The 25521-nt window shown below is 38.6% G+C and overlaps 2 protein-coding genes and 1 long non-coding RNA gene across 4 annotated transcripts; all 3 read left to right on the forward strand.

Annotated features, from left to right (window-relative positions):
- The first annotated feature begins 812 nt into the window (after nt 1-812).
- dhdds (dehydrodolichyl diphosphate synthase) lies at nt 813-7613 on the forward strand. 2 transcript variants are annotated; one of them, XM_086153659.1, is made up of 9 exons: nt 813-857; nt 1181-1261; nt 3891-4007; nt 4097-4239; nt 4696-4812; nt 5312-5413; nt 5499-5613; nt 6120-6227; nt 6956-7613. In XM_086153659.1, the coding sequence occupies exons 2-9, from the start codon at nt 1199-1201 to the stop codon at nt 7196-7198; spliced, it is 1008 nt and encodes a 335-aa protein (XP_086009785.1). In that variant the 5' UTR covers nt 813-857; nt 1181-1198; the 3' UTR covers nt 7199-7613. The 2 variants fall into 2 exon arrangements, with proteins under 2 accessions (XP_086009785.1, XP_086009784.1); XM_086153658.1 differs by having other exon boundaries at nt 829-881.
- Nucleotides 7614-8346: 733 nt separating this feature from the next.
- LOC147230336 (uncharacterized) lies at nt 8347-11704 on the forward strand. The gene is made up of 6 exons (XR_015106687.1): nt 8347-8493; nt 9642-9659; nt 10137-10166; nt 10624-10668; nt 10972-11028; nt 11117-11704. It is a non-coding gene; the product is annotated as an uncharacterized LOC147230336 (long non-coding RNA).
- Nucleotides 11705-16394: 4690 nt separating this feature from the next.
- On the forward strand, nt 16395-24760 carry LOC147230337 (uncharacterized). The gene is made up of 3 exons (XM_086153665.1): nt 16395-16570; nt 21324-21432; nt 22446-24760. Exons 1-3 carry the CDS (start codon nt 16410-16412, stop codon nt 22590-22592), a joined length of 417 nt encoding a protein of 138 aa, XP_086009791.1. The 5' UTR covers nt 16395-16409; the 3' UTR covers nt 22593-24760.
- The last annotated feature ends 761 nt before the right edge of the window (nt 24761-25521 follow it).

The following is a 25521-nucleotide window of genomic DNA, read 5'->3' on the forward strand; positions in this document are numbered from 1 at the left end:
TGATAAATTTGCTATAACTCAGACGGTGATGATGACAGATTTTGATAAGATTGGAAACTTCCAGAACACTAGTCAAGGATCATCCAGGCTTTTTGCCCCAAAGCATTGCAAATTAAAAACGCTAAAAATGTATCCAAAACATTTGAGTTCTCCTCTTGTCTTTATTTCCAACATCCCTCCAGAAAGTTGTAGTAGTATAACTTGCTAATTGCAAACATTTCTAAAATACAAATAAAAAGATAATATGGCAAGAATAATAACAATCATATGAATAACAACAAGATGGATTTGAAGGTTGAATTTTCCTCATACATTATCTTGTATTTAAATGTATAATGTCTGGAAGCAATAATATTTTTACATCGAGATTCCATGTTTAATTCTGATTGGTTATATGATTGTTGTTATCGTATCTCACTGAAGCACAATAATATGTTATATTTGAGTTCTATTTATTATTCAAAATTTCTGCGAGATTTGAATTGAATTGTTTACATGGGGAAAATAGAAATAATAGAAATATCACTTTTACATTTTTTTTTATTCGTTGTATTGGAATATAAATATTCCAAGGTTTTGTAAAATTATTGTGATATATTGCAGAGCAACAAACACATAAACCACCCCATTTTATGTTGTACGTATAAGTATAAAATAAACTTGCTCTCACTGCTCGCTTAACGAATCGATTGTTATTGTTGGAAATTAGATCTCTGTTGAGTTATTTCGGGACGACATGATGCGTTCAAACGACGCATTCATATGATAGTGAAATCTACAGACACGTGACAGGAAGTCACCCCCATCTGAATACGTCACCTTACTCCAATGCGGAAGAGCTCGTCATCGTTAAAGCCGTGAGTTGGAGGGTTCGTTAAATTGTGAGGAAATGTATACTATTTTCTTAATTTAAAAGAACCATGTTCAATACTTTGAATGAATGAAGCAGTTTCTATTGCGAATGGATCATTTGCGAGCGATGTTGTTGTCGTTTTCTGTGTATTTTAGCCTCACGGCAGCTAACCAAGCCGTCTGCATGCTTCGGGAGCCAAGCTGGCGCTTCTGTAGATGGGCCAGGCAGAGGCTCCGTGGAAATTTAAACACATCTATAAGACACCGCGGCGAGTATTTTTCCACGATGACTGCATGTCTAATTCTTTTTTCTCCACTGTTTTTTCAGACTCTTTGGTGCCACAAAATGTCGTGGATAAAAGAGGGTGAATTAAATCTGCTCGAAAGGATTTCAGCAAATATTCTTAAGGTGAGGTATGAATTGAACAAGGAGCTTAGTTAGGCATCCTATTTATCATTATTTTCATTATGATAGTGCAGTTGGACGTGTATTTGCAAGATGATACTCATTTCTACAAACCACATATGTATAACCATGTGTGCATTTATTAACGTTTTTAATGTTAATATTTTAATCATGATTGTATTATGACAGCTGATTTAATTGAAACTTAGTAGAACATGGTCTTTACCTTTTTGTATAATCTCCTTATCCATCCAAAAGTTAAAGCATGGAAATATTAATTTCAACAAAAAGATTCTTCCATAAAGTAGTCCAAATACATTTCAAATACATTTCACAAAAAAAGATAATATAATTACCTTATAGTATGTTATGTACCCTTTATATTTGAAAATATAAATTGTTGTTCCAAGTTCAGCCACAGTTTTCAAGAGTCAAAGCTTCAACTGTTAGAAACAATGTCATATTGATATTTTGTCTGTTGTTGTTATTGATTTATATGTTGTATTGTGTGGATCTTTCAGCAACAAAATCATAGAGGTTTAGAAATGCAAATATGTTCATACACTATTTATTCATTCATACTGTCACAAGAAGTTCTTAAAACATCATGAAGTTGATGTAAGATACTACTTCAAATCTAATTTATACCACAGATATTAAACATCAAAGGCAGCCCACAGTGCAATATTCCCTGCCAGATATAGTCTAAACTGGTCAGACATGCGTGTGATTCTGGACTATTCTCGATGGTGGATGATGCATTCTGCATGTGACTTCACTTCATCCTGCAGCTTCCTGACACATCAGGAACTGCTATATTGACTCTGTTTCTGATGGTAATCTTTGTGGAAAATTGATCGGCTATCAGTTCAACTACTTTTGATGTTCACTTAAACTCACCCACATTACTTGCCCAGTCATCACAATCCACTTGTCTGAAAGTAGACTAGGCTGTGGAAAGTGTTTTCTCCAACAACCAGCCCCTGTCCCTTCAGAGATTAGTCCCCCTCCTCACATAGGACTTCTGCTTGTGAGACAACTGTGTTTAAAAGCCTGATGTTTACAGGTGACAAATCACATCATTGTGTTTCTTGTTTTCCACAATAGAGAAATTAAAAGTGGCAACTCGCTATCTCTACACACATTCCAGAAAATGTATTTCCAGCCATTGGAGTTGCTGTTGTTTCCATCACTATGTGTTTAGCCCCTTCTCTACCTTCAGTTCATTCAGACAACTTGATATAATATTGATGGGCAATCTCTTTTCATGGCCCCAGTGTGACACTAGTAGACCTCAAAAACAAGAACAGTGGCTACACTATTAATCCTGAATATATTTAGCAGCAGGAGAGCAGGAGGAATAAAATAATGACATGTAACAACACTGTTTTCACTGTTGTCCTTTCAAGCAAACTATTCAACAGGTATCATAAATGAAATAACATGTGACTTTTGAAACAGCGAAAAGGCGCACATTCAGTGCTGCAGGATGAAATTCAGCAGTTGTCTACAGTCAAGAAATAGGGAGGTAACATTACTGCAGAAATAGTTCAGCCTGCACATGCCCTGTTTCCACCCCTTACCTCTTGTTGACACAGTTCAGCACCCTAAAAGTTGACAGACACATGAATATAACCTTTGTGTACGACATGACTTTTAAAGTACAGCCCCGCTGCATAGCAACAACTTTGGTAACAGAGCATTTATATGAGCTTGCCAATTGTTAATATTGTGTGCAATTATGAGGAGGTCATGGAGAAAAAAAGGGTACGTGTATAGAAGCCTGTCATGTAATTGTTTTTGATTTTTGGGGCGGTGTGGCGCAGGAGGTAGAGCAATTGTCTTTGGAACTGAACATTCCTGGTTCCTCATCCTAGTGTCGAAGTGTTGTTGAGCAAGACACTGAACCCCCAACTGCTCCCCTGGCGATGGTGGAGGGTAGCCAACTGCTCATGGTTCATCCATGATGGGTCAATTTCAAAAAACGAATTTCCCCACAAAGGATTAATAAAGAATGAATTATTATAGTAACACTTGAATGTTCAAACTTTTGCAGTTTTTGATTTCTGTGAAAATGGACTCTTGCTTCTTATTTTCCATTGAAGGGTACTTCTATCTGCTTTATTTCCATTCTGTTCATACAATTACATCGTCAAAATTTAATGATGGATACTTAATTTCAACATCTTGGAAAAAAGTTGAAAAATACATCTCATCAAGTGGAGAGACAGTTCCAACATCTTTTTTCAATGCAAAATAGGAAAAAACATTTTCTGTCAGGTGACATTTTCCAGAATTGAACTGCACATCCTTAGTTTGCCGTTATGGAAAAGACCTATGAGAGAAGTCCCAATCACATGACTGTTTCATATTGCTCTATATCAAACATCTGCTGATCATTTAAAAAAAAAAGCAGAATTCAAATGATATACTTTAGCTGGAGATAGAGTTATATATAGATTACATTCTTGTCCAGCTCTATTAGAAGTTGGAATTATGACTGTTTCAGATTGTTTTCTAATAATAAATAAATAAATATACTACCTAACTTATATAAAGTTATATAAATTCAGCTATGCATTGCTCTATCAGTCAGTGAGCCCTGGAGTCACCAGTCTGCTCTGTCTCCCAGGCAGGACCAATGCCTAAACATGTGGCCTTTATCATGGATGGCAACCGCCGCTTTGCACGAAAGAAAAACATGGAGCGACAGGAGGGACATTCACAGGGCTTCAACAAGCTGGCAGAGGTGAGGCTGCACTCACACCTCTGTCATCCAGTTGTCTTTTAGCCTGCTGCTAACTTACACATATACCCCTGCCTTGCCCCCATAATCAGACTCTGCGCTGGTGCAAACATTTGAACATCCAAGAGGTGACTGTTTACGCATTCAGCATTGAGAATTTCAAGCGTACCAAAGATGAGGTTGATGGGCTGATGGCGCTGGCCCGACAAAAGTTTGAGAGACTTTTGGAGGAACGGTGAGTTCAAGTTTCATAAGATTCTCAAATTTCTAATGATTAATGTTTGGGTTTTGCTTTTCACCATGCCTATTTTTACTGCCTGAGGGAGAATTTACATTTGTATCATATGGCTCAGTCTCTTTAAAAAAGTTGAGTGCTGAGGAAAATGCAAATACCCTTTTGTCTGTGACAGTTAATGTTAAAAAACACTTGAAGTTAAGTCCATGATCATTGCATATCCATATTACATTTGATAAATATCATCTCCTTCAGCACTGATGCTATAGGAAATGTCACATTAATGTGACAGAACATGCATCTTAATGTCAATACTCAGTCTCTATTGCTGAAAGGCAACTGCTTGTGTGTTCTAGGGGGGGATGGTCAATGAGCTTTGTATACTAACATAATTGCCTTCTTTTTCTGCCCATTTCAAATGTATTTTATTTGCTTTACCTATTCCCCTTTCTGCAGAGAAAATCTGGAGAAGCATGGAGTGTGTATCAGGGTGCTGGGTGATTTGAATATGCTTCCATTAGATCTTCAGCAGCTTATTTCCAAAGCTGTGCTCACCACCAGAGCTCACAACAAGTATGTCTGTTCATTTTTTTTCAAGTCTGTGTCCCGGTTCATCACAGCAAATATTTTCTCCACCAGGCTTCTCTGTGGGAAACAAGAAATAGAATTAATTGTTTTCAGATTTATGAAAGATACTTACAATAAATCAGTGATAACTTTTTAAAATTTCAGCAGTAGAGTGCCGTAAAATGGGCAAAAAGTTCTCTGAGTTGGTAAGAAGTTAATCACTAAATCAAGAAGAAAATGCTTGAGATGTCAATAACAGCCAATTATGCAATTACCTGATAATCTGCAAATATTACCTATAGTTTCACAACTAATTTATAATGGTATATATATATCCACACACATACTGTGTCTGTTTGTGTTGTCTAAGTACGTATGTGCTATTTTGCTGGCCATCTTCAGAGATGCCTCTCATGCAAACACGTCCCTACATTTTGTATGTACTATGTACTGATCCAAAGACATTTTGTTAAAAACCTTAAAATGTGTGATGGCCTTTTTGCAGGTGTTTTCTGAATGTGTGCTTTGCCTACACGTCAAGATATGAAATCACCAATGCAGTCAGGGAGATGGCGTGGGGAGTGGAGCAGGGCCTGATCAAAGCCAGGTAGACATTTTAACACATCATTTGTGCTCCACATCACAGGAACATGATAAAATCCTGTTGATTCCCTGTCATGTGTTTTTGTCAGTGATGTTTCTGAGGCACTTCTCAGCGAATGCCTGTATAGCAATAATTCCCCCAACCCTGATCTGCTCATCCGGACATCTGGGGAGGTGCGACTCAGCGACTTCCTCCTCTGGCAGGTAATAATACTGGGATATTTTGATGTAGACATCTCAGACCAGGAAATGGGGCTTAGTATGTCACAATATATCTAATAGAGTATCTGTAGTTTTTTTTTTTTTTTTTTTTTCCCAAAATCAAAAATTTTGAAAATTGTAATTTTTGGCCCGGTCATGCATCTGTGTGTGTGCGTGCATGCGTGCATTCGTGTGATTGGTTGGTTGGTTGGTTGGTAGGTAGGTAGGTAGGTAGGCAGGTAGGTTGGTAGACTGCCACAGTGTGAAGTGTATTTCCCCTTTCCCCCCGGCAGATATCATGAAACACTAGACACTATTGACGTTCTCCAGCAGGGGTGGTGGCCTGGACAACACTACAATAATAGAGTTTAACTATGAAACCAACCCATTGTTCCTGTGTGATGATTTTTCTTGAAAAATGTTATTTTTTTCTTTAGAGGTTAGTGCAACATACTCTGTGAACTTCATCTCAGTGCCACTATACTGATTATCTCTTTCCTTATCCACAGACGTCTCATTCATGTTTAGTATTTCAGTCGGTTCTATGGCCTGAATACTCCTTCTGGAACTTATGTGAGGCCATTCTCCAGTATCAGGTCAATCACAAATCTATTCAGGTACGTCTTCAGATTATAAAATTTGTTGTAACGATGTTAAAGAGAAAGAGCACAGCAAGTTGAATCCTTCAGAAAATGTTAAACGTATGGTTGATATAATAACTATGGAAAGAAAGGAATCATTTAAGTGTTTTAGGACAAATGTCCTTGAATAAATTCTATATAGTGTGTTCTTCTAATTATATGGATGCTAAGTACATTTTTGAGGGCATCAGAGGAATACTACAAATTGAAGGGACATTCTTAAATGATACATTTATATCTTAAATCTTTAAAACTCCTGGCTGTTGTTTTTGTCTAAATAGGTTACTCCAGACTTTTGAGAGGTTGTCCCTTTGCAATTAACAATAACAATATTAAGATTTAAAAAAAAAAAAAGTATTTTTTCCATTTTGATCGTGACAGGGCTGTGTAGCTGCTCACTACACAATTTAGCACAATGAATGATCTTGTGTTGAGGGTTTGTTTAACTTGTTTAATTCGTTACATAATGAAATAATGAGAAATTATATGATGCCGGAATTACTGTTTTTGCAGTAATTCAGGATTCAGGAGAGCAGGAGGCAGTAATTGCACAAAGTTAACATAGGGTCTGCAGTGGAAAAACATCAGTTATATCGTTTTGCAATCAGTGACACCTTGACACTGATTAGTAAAAAAAAGACCCAGAAAGTATCATTGCTGTCATTTGATATATTTTTTTTGTAATTTAACATTTGATTTTTCAGAAAGCAAGAGACCTTCATCGAGAGCGCCAGGTGTTGCAGCAGCTGGAGGCAGACCGCGCCTGCGTAGCTGAACACCTGCTGCACCACGGCAACGGAAAACCTGTCGACGCCCAGAGAAGACAGGAGGCACTGCTGCACTACACCACCTGCCGGGAGGAGCGAGTTCAAGACTTCATACAAGCGTTGAAGCAAAAGAGAGACTCTTTCTTTAATGACTTGTGCAACCAGACCATCCTGGCTTAGTAAATCTGAACTACCTCCATCCTGCGGCGGAGGAGAATCCTCTCCTTTCCTCTTCTTGAAAGGGCTGCAGTGGAAAAGAAGAGTAACTGAGAGGAGAGGGCAATTTTACCCCCATGGGGCTGTAGAGTAAATGTCATATTTATAATTGTAGCTTTAAAAAAAAAGTCAAATACATGGAAGTGTCTGGTCAAGATGTAGTTAAATTTAAGTGTAAGCTGTCAAATGCATGCTGTTGATTGGAAGACACAATCGAAGGAGAGAAATGTATTTTGGGACACAATTTTTCTGATTAGTATAAATCAGTGAGGTTTTATATTTTTTTGTTGACCCAACTGAAATGTCAGGTAAGTGATCAATGAGGTAACTATATTTTGACCAGCCATCTGAAACAAATTAAATGGACTATTGTATGTCAGATGTTAAGTCTTTTGCTTTTCATTTCTGTATCAAATTCATGACAACCTCTTATTCAAGGTTGCAATTTTATTAAAAGGAAGAAGGCATTTCCATAAACAGACAAATCAACAAAATTCTCCCTCTGTTGGATAGGCCTTAAGTTATTGATTTCTGCTAGTCAGAAGCAAATAACCCTTGTATATTTAAAAAAAAATGTAACTGACAGCGTGGCTGTTGGACCTGATTTGTCACAACTACCAGATGAATAGCTAATGTATGACATTAACATTTATACAAAAGATAATTCGATTGACTTGGCTGATTGGAAATGTTTGTATCAATGTTTTGTTTTATTTTTCATCAAAATTAGCTTTTTGCTGAACTCTAACAAACTTGGTGTGTTAAAACGTAAGATTAATTCTCAATGTGTGAGTAAAAAACTGAATTGTTTCCATTTAATGGTATTTTCAGAGCCTTCTGCCTGAGGGGGGCACAATACATTGCTGCGCTATTTGTTTCACCATTTTCCGAGCCCCGAGATTTATTATCATCGCGAGATTTTGTCCTTTGGAAAATCTGGGGGTTCGTTAATCGATACGCCTCCCCGCGGCACAGATCGGTAATTCTAACCCCTGGCTGCTTTAGCAGATGGGTGGCGCCTGTAAACATGTGACATATTTGCCTCCAATGAGACTACAAAATACTAAACTGGTTCAAACCGGTTTCCTTCTTATATTTTACCGTATAAACTACAAAACCATTGGTTTGTAATATACATTCGCCATTTTATTACCGCTCTTTGCAGGCTGTAGACTGTGTACTGTCAGAAAGAGAAAAAAAAACATTTTTGCCATTATAATTTTTGAGTTTTTCCTGGAATCAAAATGGGCAAAGCAAAGGTGAGATTATTATGTCTTTTTGTTTTCGTGTATTTATTTATTTTAACTCGGGGGTGGTCGGAGGTAGCTTGGCATCGGGATATTTTGGGGTCGAAATATATGGATAATCTGTGCATCAGAGGAACGTCATCATCTCCTAACAACCGTTAACAACCATGGCGGACGCTCGGCGGAGGGCTCCTCGGGCTGCCTCGATTTGCCCAAGTATTTGCACGCACATTCCAAAACAACGGGGGCAAAATATGTCAGTTCGACCATTTCCGTCAAGTCACTTTCCCGTACTGCGCCAGCAGCTACGGCTGGTGCAGCCCAGTTGTTGAGTTGTTTTTTCCTCGCCTTCACTGGCTGCTTCTTCTGACAGTCGCTTGCCGAAAAGGGAAAGGGCGAGTAAATTTCGAAACGCAACCGTCGTCCGACTTTGACGCGTCGATGTCGCACCGAATTTCGGCCGTTGTCAGTCGACAAAACGAGTTCAGAAACAACCTTCTTGTCGAGGGTAGGAGGGGGAGGAGAAGGTGGAAAGAGGCGACATGTTTTTTTTTATTCTGTTTTGAATGAGAAAAGTCCGACATGGTCAGCCGCCAAATGGGTGGAACGTCACCTGCCACTTTGAATTCACTCGTCAATTATGTTATTCGATACGTTGCTATTGATAGACAAACGCTAAATAACAACTCGAAAAATATGTGACATTTTAGTTTAAAAATCAATGTGTTATTACGCCTGTTCCGCTCTGACACAACCCAAAGCAACCTGTTGTTTGAAAATAATAATAAAACTTTATTTTATTTTCATATTTTAAAAATAAATCAGACACCACCTTTGCAGGTTAAAGTGTTGCTATGTTCAAGGTGGTTTAGTTGTGTAGCAGCGAGGAGTAATATTTTTCCTTCAACGGCTGCCAGTCGGCGCGTAGTGATACAAAACAAAGGAAGCTGTCAGCGCGCCAAGCACCGTGTTGTGGTGACAGACGAGTCAGATTTGAATTCAAATATGCGCGGGAAATTCACTGTTAAGCGAAGTGCTTTCAGCTTGTGTGACATCTTTCCTGAAATATTTGAATTATTTTTTTCTTTTTTCATGCATATGGTGCTTTCTAAATTTCTAATGTGTGTTAATTTTCATTTTGTTTATTTGTTGTCTTCCAGGCAGCTGTCCCTCCTGAGGTTTGTAAAGATGTCTTGTAGGTGGCATGGTTGCAGTAAGCTCAATTTAGCACTGTTTATGTTAGGAAAACCCTGATGCAATTTTTTATTCACTAAAATCATACTTGATAACGAAATACATTTATAATGGAAAAATAAATATCATTGGCTATCTATAAGTTCATTTTATATAATATGTGTCTCTTCAATAATGTATGTATATACGTACTTACATACAACTTTAAAAATCATAAAATCTATTTGCCCAGTCACAGCTCAAATAGGAGCTATAGCAATCAAACCGCTTGAACTACAATTCCCAAGTTAAAAACACATTATAAGTCGGACTTTGCTAAGCCATTGTCACTGTCTGCTGTTTCTGCAGCAACTGTAAGACAGGGAAGTGCTGTCAGGAGTTAAGAAGCAGATAGGTATATGGTGTAACTACAGCACATGACGAAGTTCAACATTTTTCAGTTTTTCTTGTTATTTCCACAGCAAACAAGAAAATCTCCTCGGCTGTTAGCGGTAAGTTTCTCAACAGTACAATTACTATGATGTGTTTGATCGTTTACTTGATTGTTTACAGGACCTAAATTTCACAACAGCAGATAAAACAAAATCATCAATAAGTCCCCAGTTACTTGAGGTCACTCTTTTGTAATGTAATTCAATCTGATTGAGAGGGATTTTTATTTTCGTTACGTTACCTTTAATTTCTGATGAACCAAAAACCAAAGATCATTGAAATGGGACTGACAGTATATCAAAAACATCTGTCTATGCACCACAGTCAAGGCTGTTGCCTGTCGATTAAAATGTTATTTGTGATTACTTCCCAATGATGACAGGAAGTGAAATATTTTGGGTGCAATCAAAAGTGGCCATTTGAAGAAGTTCAGTAATTGATAAATTTTTTCAAGTGTTGACATTGTGTTGACCAATCTGTTCCACAGTTTGAAACACCTTCCTTGCTATCTTACAGAAACCAAGGCCTGCTCCAGTGGAAAAGAAAAAGCCCGCTGCAAAAGTATGGAACTTCAAACATGTAGCAATGTCATGATTCAGTAGATCAAGTTTTCTGTGCATTAAAAAGATGTGGAAAATGGCAGAAACTACAAAAATATCTTTGAAAATGGTCAAGACATTTTTCTGAAAACAATTAAATACATCAAAATGTAACAATGAATTGGTTTCAGTTCTTAGCATATTATGTGTTAAAATTTGTGCTTTGAATTTTTTTTTAATTTTGTCAAGTTTGTTTTCTGTATGAGAGGGGGGTTTGGGAGAGTGACTGAGTTACGCAATGTAACCACAACTATTATTTTTTTAGAAGGCCCCTAGAGCAAAGAAAGCCAAGCCAGCGGAGAATGGAAGCACCAAGACTGAGGTTTGTAGCTCTTCATTCAACAAGGTTGGAAGTGAAAACTTGTGAAGACTAATCTTTCTCATCCTCACGGCCTGTTTTTTCTCCTCAGGAGCCAAAGGTCGAAGCCACTGAAGCCAAATGAAGCGGTCCTGTGTTCATTCTCTGTACTCTGTGATTGTACAGTTTTAAATAAGTATTTTTTACCAAGTTTTATATTGCAAATGTCATTTAATAGGTTTCTTTTGGGCTTGCACTTGATGTAACAAGAAATTTCTTCACATGCATATCCACTTTAAAATATTGCCGTCCATATCTTGTAGACGTGGCAGTTTGGTGTCTAAGCTGGGGTATATTTGTTTATTTTTCCTCCTAACTGCTGAGTAATAGATATTTTCCAGACTTATTTTAAGAGAAAGGCAGCTAAAGCATATCAAAATTTGAGGGGAGAAAACCTTGTTCTCCCTGTGTTTTAATGCACAACTAATTGAAATTACTTATCAAATGTTTGAGACACTGTATGTCATAATGAGACTCAGTGAAAATGCCACAGGAAAAAAATATGCTTTTGATGAACACCCCAACTAGGTGTATGATGCGACTCATCTGATGGTAAATTATGGTCTGTTCCAGGCAAAGGAAACTTTTCTGACTTCAGTGGTTGATCTAAATGTTCCTAAATAAAACTTTTGAAATTGTGTCCTGTTGTCAGAATGGGAAATATAGAGCTTGATATGTTGACTCAATATCTGGGATACCTATATCCCACACTTGTTTCTGTTGACAGCTGAGGTCACTGAGTTACCTTGAATTAAGGACCATATAAATTGACAGTACATCTAGGTTATAATGTGAAAAATGAAAATTGTCCAACTATTTTTAAATTCAAACTTGATTTTATGCATCTTAATATAAAAATATTTCCTAGTTTTGTTAAAAGTCATCAGAAATGAGTTTAAAAAAAGTAAAAGTTACCTGGAAGTTAAGACCAATTGAAAATTATGTAATTGCAAAAATTATCAGCATCGATATTCTGGAAGGGCAGACAAGAGTATGGAAGAAAATTCTGAAAGCAACTTGAAAATATATGGTTGGCAGGCGTTTCATGAAATAGGTGAAAGTACTAAATTAAATCATACATTTACCTCAAAGGTAGAAAACAACAAAATTGAATTGAACAATAAATATATTCATTAAAAACGATTACTTGAAGGGGTTTCTGTCTTAAAAGGATTAGTCGTTACTATTGACAGTAAGTGGCATTATCAGCTCACAACATAAGTAAAACATGTCAAACTCCTCTTGGCAACTGGACTTAAATTTCTTCACTTGAAGGCATTTTACCACTCATCCGAGAGGCTTCTTCAGTTCTAATGACCTATGGGGAGTTTTTATGAGTATAACTGACATTTTTTTGCGGGGTCTAGATTACGGTGGCTTGTTAGGTAAGTTAAAAAGTTGCTCTGCAGAAACTAGGTGTAAGGAAAGTAAAGCTAAATTGAATATATGGCTCAAAAGAGATTTATCAATATTAGGTCGGATATATTTGGCCAAAATGGAATGTTTATCTAGATGAATATACCCAATGTATTCCAATGCTGCTCCAACTCAACTCATAAAATCTATTAACCAAATAAATTTCAACTTTAACTGGAGGAATAGACCACATTATCCAAAAAAATCATATGGTGAAAGAAACAAGTGAAGGAGGACTGAAAGTGATTGATTTGGACTGCCTCAATGGGACATTGATGGTGAACTGGTTGAAATCCTGGATCAAGCATCATCATTCTTTCTGGTATTGTATTCCTAACTACTTATTCAACAAAATCGGTGACCTAAGTCTTCTGCTTATCTCTGACTTTGATATCAACAAGATTCCTGTCAAATTTTCAGAGTTCCATAAACAAGTATTATTTTACTGGAAAATGATATATGTACACAATTTCTCACTACATGGTACAATAATATGGAACAATTGATGCGTGCTGCAACACAACAAATCTCCATTTTACAATGGATGGTTTGAGAAAGGTATATGGTCAATAATTGACTTGATGGGTGACAATGGTGATGTGTTAGACTATGAACAATTCTGTTCTAAAAACAGCTTTGACACTCTCATATTAGAATTCATAAAGTTTCATAACGCACTACCTCGACAATTTGTATTCCTGACAAAAATTTAATGACGCACCAAACCATACAACCACAGTTACCCCCACTATCACTCCAGGGAATCTCAATTCTGGATAGAAAATGCAGCAACTCCTTTATTAGGAAATGTTTTACAGAAAACCTATTCCCTGGACGTCAAAACAAAAATAATATTTTAAATAAATTTGATAAGGAATCGATTGCCAGGCTGCAAACTATGTATCTGACTCTACCCATACCCCCCAAGGCAAAAGAAACCCACTTCAAAATTATGAATGACATCTATCCATCTCAGGAATTATTGAGGGTACGCTTCAATATTGACGATAATATTTGTACCTTTTGTGAAGACAACATTGAAACCACTGACCATATATTTTTCTCATGCGAGAAAGTACAGGGCTTTTGGGCTAAAACTCAAAAATGGGTTGAAGACAATTTTCCATCGTCACCAGTTTCCTTCTCGAGAGATGACATCACATTTGGTTTACTTTTAAGTGACAAAAGAGATGAACTATGTGTCAATGTTATTTCAGGCCTGGCCAAGTTCTTCATTCACAAAAACAGAATATAAAAGTGTTCCCCCAATTTTACATTCTTTATAAACGATTTTGAATTATATAAAAAATCCTTAAAACTTATGGAAGAATCTAAAAACCAAAAAATATATAGTTTGATGTCTGAGATTTCTTGTGAACCACCAAGTTAAATATATGTTATATTCCCCTTGCAAGTTTTTATTTATTTATTCATTTATTATTTTATTTATCTATATATTTAATTATTTTCTTTTACTTTCTTTTTTGTCAAGCATTAAACATTTCTCACAAACCTTTAACACTGTTAACTTCTGATTACATACAGAACGCATGTCCTTATGTTCTTTGCTCCCTCATCCCCGGTTGATTCATTCGATTCAACCTTGCCATGTTTATTTGTACATATGTATATTTGTTTATACAGTTTATGTTCAATTAAAAAAAAAAAAAAAAACTAGGTGTAAGGAGGATTGTGCTAATGGAGGTGTCGTTCGTTGGAACGAAAGCAATTCGGTGGGATTATCTGGATTGGAATGTGCAAAGATAAAGCCAAACAAAAGAGTGAATCACATGAATTGAGGCTCATGTGGTTCTGTTGGTGGGTGTTTCTGGAGGGTGCAGATGGGCCTGCTCCGTGTGTGAAGTAAAACACCTTTATCTCTTTCCCACTAGAGGGCACCGTATTCCTCCATTTCCTCACCCCGCGAAAGTCGGTCAAATATGACGAGTTTTGTTTTGAAAGCATTAGCCAGGTTGTGACGTTTTAAAAGTAGTAAACTGGCCGATTTAAAGTGATGCTAAGTGCTTCACCTTTTTGAGGTAGAAGACCTGTAACCGTTAGTCAGTGAATGCCACTCATGCATGTGTTAAAACTGCCTTTTCTCTGGAAGAAGCATATGATCAGCCATCCTCTTTGTCCCAGGTTTTCTTTGAAGGCTATTTCCACCTAAAAGAAAAAAAATGAAACCTAATAAGGAAAAGGTTTTCTAGAGCACATTTCACACTGGAGAGAGCACTATAAGATATATATTTTTAAAGGGTGGGTTTCGAAAAATCAACACGAACACACTGCCATCGTCTACCGCTTATTCTACTCAGGATCATGGGGGATGCTGGAGCCCACCCCGGTGGCCATCAGGCGACAGGTGAAGTACACCTTGGACTAGTTGTCAGTCAATCACAAGGCCACACATACAGACAGACAACCCTCGCTCTCTCATTTGCACATCCGGGCAAATTTTCCAATTAACCTGTTGCATGTTTTAGAATTGTGGGAGGAGACCAAACAGACACAAGGAGAACATGCAAACTCTGCACAGAAAGATCCCCTGTTGAACTAAAACAAGGTACCTTCGTGCTGTGAGGCCAAAGTGTAACCACTGCACCTTTGCCACCCAGCAAGAACTCATCAAGGCATAAAACAGTTGAGAAAAATCAAATCTGAAACCATGTCATGTTTGACATTTTCCTTTTGCACCCATTATCAGGAATACATTAAGTATCCTAAATTATTGTTTACTTGATTAAGTAACTATTGGCATGTTTCCAGATAGTTTGATTCAGATTTTTTGGACAGTCATTTTTTTTCCCAGATTTTAGTGGCATTCTTGCACAAGGGATGATACAATCTGAGGACAAAACAAAGTGGGAGGGAAAAGAATGCAAATAAATAAGAAAGTGGCAACTCTTTGCTCTTGGTACAGACTATCAGATTAATTTTATTGAAATATATATGCAAATTATCTAAAATAATGGCAATTTAGCTGAGTGCAAGCTTTCCTGCAATGTGAAACTTATCAGATATTTAAAAAGCATTTCTCCAAATTTAAGAATGAGTGCAAAACAGCAATGAGAAGCTGCAAGATGTCATGAGCAGCAAAGCTCTATTTTGTAACTGTTTTTGTAACGATCAGTTCCTTTTTGTAACAATCAGTTCATTTCCACAACTTGTCCAAACCCAGACAAGGACAAAATGAATTAAACCTGATATAAGTTTTCCTTGGCTGTATTTTCTTCACATTTTGAATTTTATGGAGATTGTGCCTTTGTGCCTGCATGAATGTGTCTTATTTTTGGCCCTGGGCTCACATGGCTACATGTGTATTATAAGTTCACTGTCACGTCAACCAGCATGTGAGAGGCGACAGCGACTGGTTGATGCTGCAAAATGAAATTGTCTAGAAAAATGGATTCATCCTTTCGTACTCAAATTTAATACTCATCTGTTGTTTGTCAGCTTTTACGTAAGTTTATGTTGACTTTTTTTCAGGATAACTTCTTTCTTCAGGTCATATTAAATGACCTTTTTGTTTGTTTGTTTGTCTTCTGTGTTTTAGTTCAAGCAGTCAGCACCATGGTTGAATCCCATGAATATATCTATATCTTCTTAAAGGTATTATAGGTAAAAATGATCTTAACCTTTCTTGCCTTCGTTTAGTGGATATTCTGGTCATCTTGAAAGTTTTCAGGTCGTTTTCCCAAACAAAGTTCGACATCCTACTACCTCAGATACCTTCACCTGTGCAATGTTTTATGTCCATTCATTCCCCGGAATGGCTGAAGGTAACGTGTCCATCCCCTGCTTGGCATTTCTCGACATTTGTCACCGTAGGTAGAAGAAGACGTTCCGGCACGTAACAACACGTGCGTAGAGTGGACGAGCCCATTCCTTCCTAGACGCGGGGGTCCCTGCGGCCGGCATGTACATAAATGTGTCTTGTGTGTGCTGGAGGACGAGGGCCACGCCCCCCCCCCTCATGGTATACAACATGTCCCGGCCTCCTATATAGACTGATTGAGGTCGAACCTAGTACGCCGTGTTCCCCAGCAGGCTCCCCGGAAAACAGAAGTGATCGCCTGAATTGGTGCCGGTAAGATTTTTTTTTTTTTTTTTTTTTTTTTGTAACTTAATTTTTTTTTTTTAAGTACAAGTGTCGGACTGAATAGAGTTCTTTTTCTGATTTTTTTTTTCTCCTGTTTCTTTTGTCTTTCAACAATTAGCAACATTCATGCTATACGCCGCATTGTCGCCTTTGTTAAATTTTGTTTAAAATTAACTAATTTTATTGTAGGTTTTTTTTTTACTAAGTTTAATTTTCTCTCAAAGTCTACTTTATTACAAGCTTTTCAAATGTGCGTTTTTTTGTCTTGCAAAGCTTGAAGGAACATTTTTTTTCTTCTGAAAAATGCTAACAGAAAACTAAGGGGGGGGGGAAATTACCACCTTCAACAGAGGGCTGAAATGGTAAAAACAGTACTTTTAAATTAACTGTTCATACGTTATAAGAACACAATCTTCGTTGTTGTGTTTTTTTTTCTCGTCTCAAAAAATTACCTGAAGACAAGAGACTGGTATAATTTCCCCATGTGATTTAATCACCCAAAATCCTGATGTGTCAGTTAAGAACCTAAACAGTTTCCATCACTTTTCGAAATATTGATGTTAGCCATATTCCGGGATATATCCTGTTTTCTTTAGCCGATCGAGTCTCCTGCCCGTTTCCAAAGACTCCTTGTCCTCAACGCATCAGTACATTTTGTGCCCTGGCTGTAACTGGAGGGCTGCAGACTCTTCTTGCTTCCACCGTGTCTTTGGTACATATCTGCTTTCAAGAGTCCAAAAGTGTATCTTAATCTGGATTAATTTTAACATTTGCAACCCGGCTACAAGATTGAATCTGCAATCATTTAAGTCTTTTTCGTAAATCGTTTGGGGCACTTAAAAAAATAAAAATAAAATAAAAAATTAAATATAAATAAATAAATAAATAAAATATACGCACAAAATGCCCCACAATAGGTGGATATATTGCTGTTGATTCATTATAAGCCCATTTAATGTACAATCCAGATTGTAATTTATATCCGTTTTACTGGAGGGAGTGTGGTTTTTGTGTGTGTTGTTTTTTTTTTGTGTGTGTGTGTGGTTTTTTTTTTTTTTCTTTCTTTCTTCCTTCCTTCCCTCTGATTGTCATGCAGCCAGTCTCCAAGGTAAAATCTCATAAGAAAAATCTTAGGTATTTAGGGATGTATATGTTTCAATATATAACTAACACTGCCTGTTACCAATGAGTTTGCGCTCCGTCTCATTGACACCACATCAAATGTGCTTGCAGTCTACTTAACATTCTGTGAATTAGAGTATTCATAGTATGGGAGAATGTTATATCGTACTTTTGAACCCACTTTTCGCCTTACATATTCAGAATGAAAATATGTAATTAATTTGTTCTAAATCAGTGTACACTGATGAGTGATCTGGAGGTTTGTAATAACAGTTAAGCAATATGGTGACTTTTTTTTTTTTTTTAATTGAAAATTGCATATGAAGATTGGAAGAATTTTCATATGCAATTTAGTGATTACGGCTGATATTCTAGCTCAACTGTGCAGAGAATGGTGTTAGATAGAGGAGCTTGATTTGTTGTGGCGACCCCTGAAGGGAGCAACCATAATAGATTTCCCTTTGAGGGTTGCTATCATCCTGTTGCTGGAGCTCTAAAATCTTTTTCTGTGGGGTGGGTGTAAGGTCGGACAGGAGATGTACTTCTTAGTCCCACCGCTAGCCAGCAGTAGGGGTAGTAAAGAGTTGAAGAGGCACCTATGGGTGCGGGGGGGTCACATCGGAAAAGCATCCCACCTGATTCTGGTGGCATTTTGGGGGTGGGGCCAGCCTGATAGCAATGTGGTTATTTTATGGCACTGGGAGTAAGAGTAAGTCATTGGTAGTGACATTTTTCATGTCTTCAAACCTCCTTTTGAGACAGCTTAAATTTTGGTTAATAAGTCACTTTTATTCTATCCTACTTTGCTGATAATGAGATGATCATTGCCCCCCCAGAACATTTTCAACTTTGCTGTTACTCGGTGAAAGCACACCATGTAAGATTTAACTATGCCTTTCTCACTTTTTTTTTTTTTTTTTTTTTTTTTTTGATTATTGAAGAAGAAGAAGAAGAAACCATGGCATGTCAGTGGCTGTGAAATTACATTTGATAACACGTCAATGAAGGAGGTTGCTGATTGTGGGATGTATTTTTTGAAAGCCTGTAGGCATTCCAGTGTCCATAGTACCTGCTGGTTGCAGCAATTAACATTTTTGGCAAAACCACAGCTGCAGCCATGTGCCTGCAGAAACCAGGAATGCAAGGAATGCCTCGACTGCAGTCGCCCGACAGGACTGTCCAGTTGTCATCCTCCGCTGCTGCAGTGATGGGGAGCCTGTATTAGACCTCATGCGTGTTTCCGAGGAGCCACCCCGCCTAGGTTGTCCTGTCTCATGCAGGATGGGCTGGTTGTGAGCAGGCGGGACTTAGAGGGAATTGATGCCATCTCATTGGCTGCTTGGAGTAAAGTACATGGTGTTCCCTCTGAATGTTACAGTGCCTGGTGCATGATTGACTTCGCTTTAGGAAATAATGAATAAAAGGATTATTCTGAAAGCGCGTGTTAAATGCATTTATTTGCAATTATACGGTCTTGTCAATTGGACTTAAAATCTGCTCAGTGACTTTTTTTAATGTCTTTATTGTCACTAGTCTTTTTTTTTTTTTTTTTTTTTTTGGTCCCATGTACTAAAAACATTCTTTTCCCTGAGAGTATTTCTCACCTGAGCTCATGCAGAAACATGTAATGAACCACGCCCTCAAGTAAAAAACCATGAGTCAGCTGCTCGTGAAAAACCGCTGGGGGTCATGCAATTGCATGACAGAGTTGCATCTGTTGGGTGTTTATAAGGCTTTGTCAATCAGTCTTCTGATTGGACTCTTATTCAATAGTTAAACACGGAAATGTATTTGTACAATAACTGTTTTTTTAATAAACCCTGTCCCTCCTGACAAAGCAAAAATGCTTTTACTTATCGTCCCAAAATCAATTTACCGTTCATCACTCTGGGCAGGGTCGGCCATAATCCAATCTTTTAATTCTAGTGTCCCTAATGGGTGACTAAGTGGCTCTGATGTAAACAAGGACGGTGAAATCCCTCAAATCGAGCTAGAAGAAATCCAAATTTCCTGTACTTGTAGTCTGAGGCCACTCTTGGTAGATGTCCAAGAACCTCCAAATGTACCAATCCAAACCAACAGAGACCAAAGACCCCCCCCCTCCCCCCGCCAACTGGTGACTTCAGACTGAGCTGTTTCCCATTTTGGTCACAACCAACCTTGGAACAAAATGATAGATCATTTGACTTAAGTCAGTATTGGAAACTTAAGAGAGTTAATATTTGCTGATTACATCATAGATCTGCATAGGAAGCAGCCACTGTTGGCTTAGCCTCATGAGACTGTTATCCATAACAAAAGACTGACTTCCTTGAATTAAACTTTTATGATGAGCCTTTTTGTTTTGCACATCTGTACTGAGGTCTGTGACCTTTTGTTTCTGCCCAGATTTAGATCGGCGGACATATCAGGCTGTTGCGTAATCTCAGGCTGGCCAACATGATGCATCCTATTGGAACGCACAGCCACGTTCATTAGCGTGGCCACCCCTCCACGTCCCCGTGTTGCCTAAACTGACGAATCCTAACCACCCAATTGTTTTGGGCAAATGAGGGAGAGGGGTGTGTTTGGTAAAGCGGCCCATTGAGAGTAATGCATCCTGACAGCAGTATTTTTGAAAGGGGGTGTGTATTGTGGGGGCGAAGCCCGCCGATCTGGTTGGGTGAGAGCTTGGCTTTATATAAAGGCGGAGCACAGGCGCTTAGTAGTTCACCGCGTTGTTTCGTATCTGTTAGGATTTTCGTTGTGGAAGTAAGGACGTTTTTTTTTTTTTTCTTTTTCCCCTCCACCAGAGGGCTTCTGGAAAGTCCGAACAAGACGGTTTCTGCACTGGCGCAACTTCTTTTTCTATAAAGCTTTGACTGGTCTCTCAGTCTCGGAGTTTGACTCTGACCAGGTTAGGATATTAATTTTTCACATATGTCTTGCTTGTATGACCTTCCTCCCTCACTTTTTCCCTTGAAACCCAGCTGAAGGTGAATTCCCAGTCATTTTAAGCAAACAGTCTCAGAATGCCTCATGACACTGGGGAGATCTTTAATCCAGCCTCCTTGTCTTCCCTTTTCTCCATCCCTGCACCAGTTGGACAGTTGTAAATCGTTAGCGCTTGTGTTGCTGTCGGGTGGACGCGGTTTGTGTGCAGAAGTCTCACCTTTTCTTATCAATGGATGCAATAGTTTAATGTACTTTGATGCAGCATGAATAAAAGTACTGTCCTCAGACACAGATGGGCTTCACTCATGATGATTTAATAACACGGGATATTTTTAAAATTGATAAAACAAAGGGTAAATTGTTGCCAAGTAGGTCAAATCTAAACTGGTTCCAGATGTGACACTGGCTATTTGCACTACCACGGGTTTTTATCCACATGTTGGTGGGGGGTGGGGTGTTACGAAGGTACTTCTGGAACGAGATGTTCCCTCCGCGCTCAGGTCAGATGGTTTTAGGTTATCTGCAAACCCATTGGCGCAATGTCCCTTTGTTTTGAGCCCTTGGTTGAAAATGTCAATTGTAGTTTGATCTCACTCTTTCATTAGCAATCTCTCAATTGTGGGATTGATACTAATGTAAGATTATTATTTATTTATTTTAAACTTAGTCTGATTTCCCTCTGCAGGCGTTTAATCAACCCAGCCCTTTCCTTCTCCCAAAACCCCCGCACCACATCAGAAGCCATGATCATCAGACTGGGCAGACTGACACCTGGATACTTCCGCCTCCTGCAGGTATTTAATCTTGGATTCAGAAACCGATTCTTATACACCTTAGCTCAGAATAAATATTGGGTTTGTCACAAATAATCTTAGCCCATGTCCAGCCCATGCCTTGATGTGCTGGCTAGATACAGGAGTTCTTTTAGTACCAGGGTGATCTCACCACAGAGTGCCACAGGAAATCATTCCTGCCTGTGGCCATCAAATTGTATAACTCCTCTCTGAGTGTACTTGTGCAATTAATCTCCTTTTGCTGGGCAATAACTTATAATATATATTTGTCTTTATTTATTTTTTGTTCTTTCTTTCACTTATTTCTCATCTGTACCCTGTGAGCAATTTTCCCCCCTGGGGATCAAAACAGTATTCTAGAATATTTAGTTTTTAATAATTAATGCAGGTGACTGATGGTTGTGTGGGTTTTCAGTAACTGAAAAACAAAAGCCATGTTTCTGTGATTCAAAGCTCATGACACTAAAGAGAAGTGATTACATAAGGCACATTTGCATGACTGTATATGTGGCAATACGTAGCAGTAACTGCTCTTATTGTCAGTTGAAATAATTGAGATTTTACTCAAAAGGATTTTAACTCATCATTCTTTATTTCAGCATAATGATAGATATAGTTTAACCATTTGCAGCTATTTCACAAGCATGTGGTTTAAAATAGATAAGTCAGAGGATCTTTGCAAAGGGGAATCCCCCAGCCGTTATTGGTTGATGCTTTTGTTCGAAGCGTAAAAAGAGTATTTGAGTGTGGGCAGCTGCCTGACATGCCTGAGCCAGTAAAATGCAGACATTTCTATGCCCAGCTGTCGTAGATGGCATCCACTACCCTGTGACTCAGAACTTTGTGCTTAAATTTAATGTTGGATCACATACTGCAGAAGGAGGGGTAAAATATTTGAATGAGCTCTTTAACTGGTCTTAACAGGCTGTGCTGTCATCTGATGTCACAAACTTCTTCTGAATGGGTCAGTGTATACGCCTAGGCTAACCTTTGACCTCTGTTTGTCTCTGCAGAGGCAAGTTGCTGGGGAGGTGCAGACCCAGCCCCAAGACCGTGCCATCAACCAGATAGCCATGATGCTGGCAATCATGGGTCTAAGTCTTTCTTACTACAGTGCCAAACAGATGACGGAGAAGGTCCATGTTAGGCCGGAGCCCTGAAGATTTTTAAATTTTTTTGACATGACAGATGTCGAAGGATGAGCCAATGAAATGTGAAGGACACAGAAAGGGAGGACACCAAGCGAAGACATGGCAGTGGTTTCTGAGGCCTTGTTTGTCCCCTCACCCAACAATCACAAACACACTGAATTAACACAACCCTCGCTCTTCAGCTGCTCCGGGGCTCCTTGCATTCTCCACATTTCCTGTATCGGGAAACTTGGGGGTTTATTGGGGGTTGGTTCACTCAGGGTGTTTTCAATAAGGCTGGTAGTTCATGAATTGAGCACAATCAGCTGGATTTAACCATTAGTCCTTACTAAGGTACAGGCTTCAAGATGCCACCAGAACTGTTCTATGCTGTAAGCAAGGGGGCAGCATGTTCAAACAGGGTGAATAATCTAAGCAGTAACAGTTACAAGGGGAAACTGTTTTACAACTGATATACCTGTAAGGAAGTGATGGCAGACCCATTATGTAGTTGGAACCTAAAGCCCTGCAGGTGTTTGCCTTTAATGGGCAAACCTTTTTAAAGCCTTGTGAACAGACTGAGCTATAGTTAGAACACACGCACAGAGAGAGAAAGAGAGTATCTGTCAATGTCAGAACCTGTATTTGCACAAGCTGAGGAAAACATTTTGAAATACTACAACAGATCTGCAGAGGGACTTTTTTTTTTTTTTTTGTTTATTTAGCTTTTAACATTAATAGATGAAGTCCTGTCAAGATGTTGCTACGTTTACCCTCCTGCAGTATCTACTACAGTTCCACCTAGACATTGACCACTGCATGAGTGTGCAGACTTTTAATCAAAGAAATTCATGAGTCTGTTTTTAACTGATGAATGTATGACTTTATTTTGTATTGATTTAATAAAGCTGTGAATACTTTAAATGGGCTGCACAGTGGCTGTTGAGTTGCGATACTTGAAGAGCAAACAGTGATTGTTTGCAAGTTAAGAATTGATCGCTGCGGAGGCTGGTACTGCAAGCTGGTCCTGCCACATGTTTCCTGCCTGACTGTTGCAACAGGAAATTGTTATGTGACTGTGAGACTCCCACTTTTCTTATGTGTGGTTCTCTGCACATGCAAGCCCAAACTTCAAATGAATCAGCAAAATCTTTTTGGTTGTAATGACAAAGGTAATGTGCTGAACACAATTGGTAAATTGTAATGTTGAAAAATGGACCAGTAATAGCAAATAAGGAAGGGCAACCAATACAATGTTCCGATGAGAACATTTTGGAATGTGGGAAAGGGCCAAAGATTATTTTGGCCGGCTGATGTGTGAAGGAAACCCAAATGGAAACGATTCAGGCACGTTAAACGTTTTGGTTTATATGCTTGATCGTGGCAATGGCATATCATGTGGAGCTTCTAATGGCGGCTGCCCGGCCGATGCGAACGTTTATCTTTGGCAGCTCGCTTCCACGTTTTCCTGTCCCAGACAGGTTTGACTGCGGTCAATGCTTGCTTTTCAGCATGTTGGCCCTTGTCGTGATAATGTGCGCATGCCTGCTCCCCCTGACATGATTCCTAATGACAGGCTCAGACTTCATTGGGCGCAGTGTTTCGTCTGACCCTAAACACAAACTCCTCCCTTCGCACATCACCCGCGAGCATCTCACTTTGGCATCCCTAGCGATGCTAGCTCAGGACACAGACGTTGAAGAAGGGCGCCCATTGGCCGAGCGTTGACGCGTCACCAGAACTGACCTGGTTTCAACCGCAGAGACTAAGGGACAGAAAGGCTATTGGTGGGGAATATGGATGGGAGGGTCTTTGTTTGTGTGTGTGGGGGAGGAGGGGTGACTGCGGTTTGAAACACGTTTTCTGAGATGATGTTGGTTCGATTGGGAATGGATGGAATTCCTGGGTACAGGTGTGAACAAGAGATACAAACAAGACTGTGCTGCTCATTCTCACCTGCCACATTTATTTAATCACTAACTGTGCCATCACTTCGTGCACTTCCTTCTCATTTTTTGATGTAATAAATCAAATAACTCTGTTTTAGACTGACACTGCACTGATAACGTTTTATTTTCCAGAATAAAAGTACTGTATATGGTCCAATATATGAAGTCTTGGGTCTAGCTAGACTTTCAAGAATGTTTCATGTTTTTTTTTTCTGCTGCTATTTTGACCAATAAAAAATTGTGAAGATATTGGCTCTCTGGTTATTCGGCCATCTGAAACACTGCTGAAAAATTTGTCACGGTTTTATACATCTGACATGCATGATCTCATGGCATTAAGGTAATCTGCAATTTTTACACCAGAAGGAAAATATGCACAGGCTGGTCACATGTCACCCATGTGTCCCATCAGCTCTCATCCAGCAGGTTTGGTCTGGATGCAGAGGGTTCGCCCCGGGTTAGCCTTCACCCCAAGAACTGCTGTTGTAACTACCACGAAACTTTCCAAGTGTAAAGAACACAATGTCTCTTCTTGCCGACACGCACACATCGCAGCACATTCAGCAGTGTCCATTTATATCTTCCGTTACATCAAATCCTTCTCATGAGATGGAAAAAACAAGGTCAATACTTTGGATCTATTTTCATTCTATTTATTTATTTTTCAACAGCTCATTATTCAAAGTGGAGGTGTAAGATGTTATTTTTTGATTTACAGCTGTAAGGTTATAGTTTAGAGGTTCTCCACAGCCCTTTACCTTATCTTGTCAAAGATTTATGCCCCGTTGTTAAATGTTTTCTTCTTCTTCTCCCTATTTACCTACTGTGCCTTTTGATAAGGATTCACTTAGAAAGCTGCTTATCTCCAGCTTCCCATTTACGGCTTGAAAGATTTTCTCCCTTTGGGTTTATGATCATTTAACCTTTGGCAGCTGCTGCCTGAGGCCACATATTGTATTCAGAGAAAAAAACAATAGAGAATTTTCTGATTGATGTACCAAGATTCTGGT

Source organism: Fistularia commersonii, chromosome 10 (assembly GCF_037954325.1).
Source record: "Fistularia commersonii isolate RoL2024-O1a breed Wild chromosome 10, RoL_Fcom_v1.0, whole genome shotgun sequence".
In the NCBI taxonomy this organism is placed as follows: Eukaryota; Metazoa; Chordata; class Actinopteri; order Syngnathiformes; family Fistulariidae; genus Fistularia; species Fistularia commersonii.

Coding starts and splice junctions, on each gene's coding strand:
- dhdds (XM_086153659.1), top strand. CDS start 1,199: ATGTCGTGGATAAAAGAGGGTGAATTAAATCTGCTCGAAAGGATTTCA. Junction 4,813..5,311: donor ACCACCAGAGCTCACAACAA/GTATGTCTGTTC, acceptor GCCTTTTTGCAG/GTGTTTTCTGAATGTGTGCT. Junction 5,414..5,498: donor CAGGGCCTGATCAAAGCCAG/GTAGACATTTTA, acceptor TGTTTTTGTCAG/TGATGTTTCTGAGGCACTTC.
- LOC147230337 (XM_086153665.1), top strand. CDS start 16,410: ATGTGTCTTGTGTGTGCTGGAGGACGAGGGCCACGCCCCCCCCCCTCA. Junction 16,571..21,323: donor GATCGCCTGAATTGGTGCCG/GTAAGATTTTTT, acceptor TTCCCTCTGCAG/GCGTTTAATCAACCCAGCCC. Junction 21,433..22,445: donor GATACTTCCGCCTCCTGCAG/GTATTTAATCTT, acceptor TTGTCTCTGCAG/AGGCAAGTTGCTGGGGAGGT.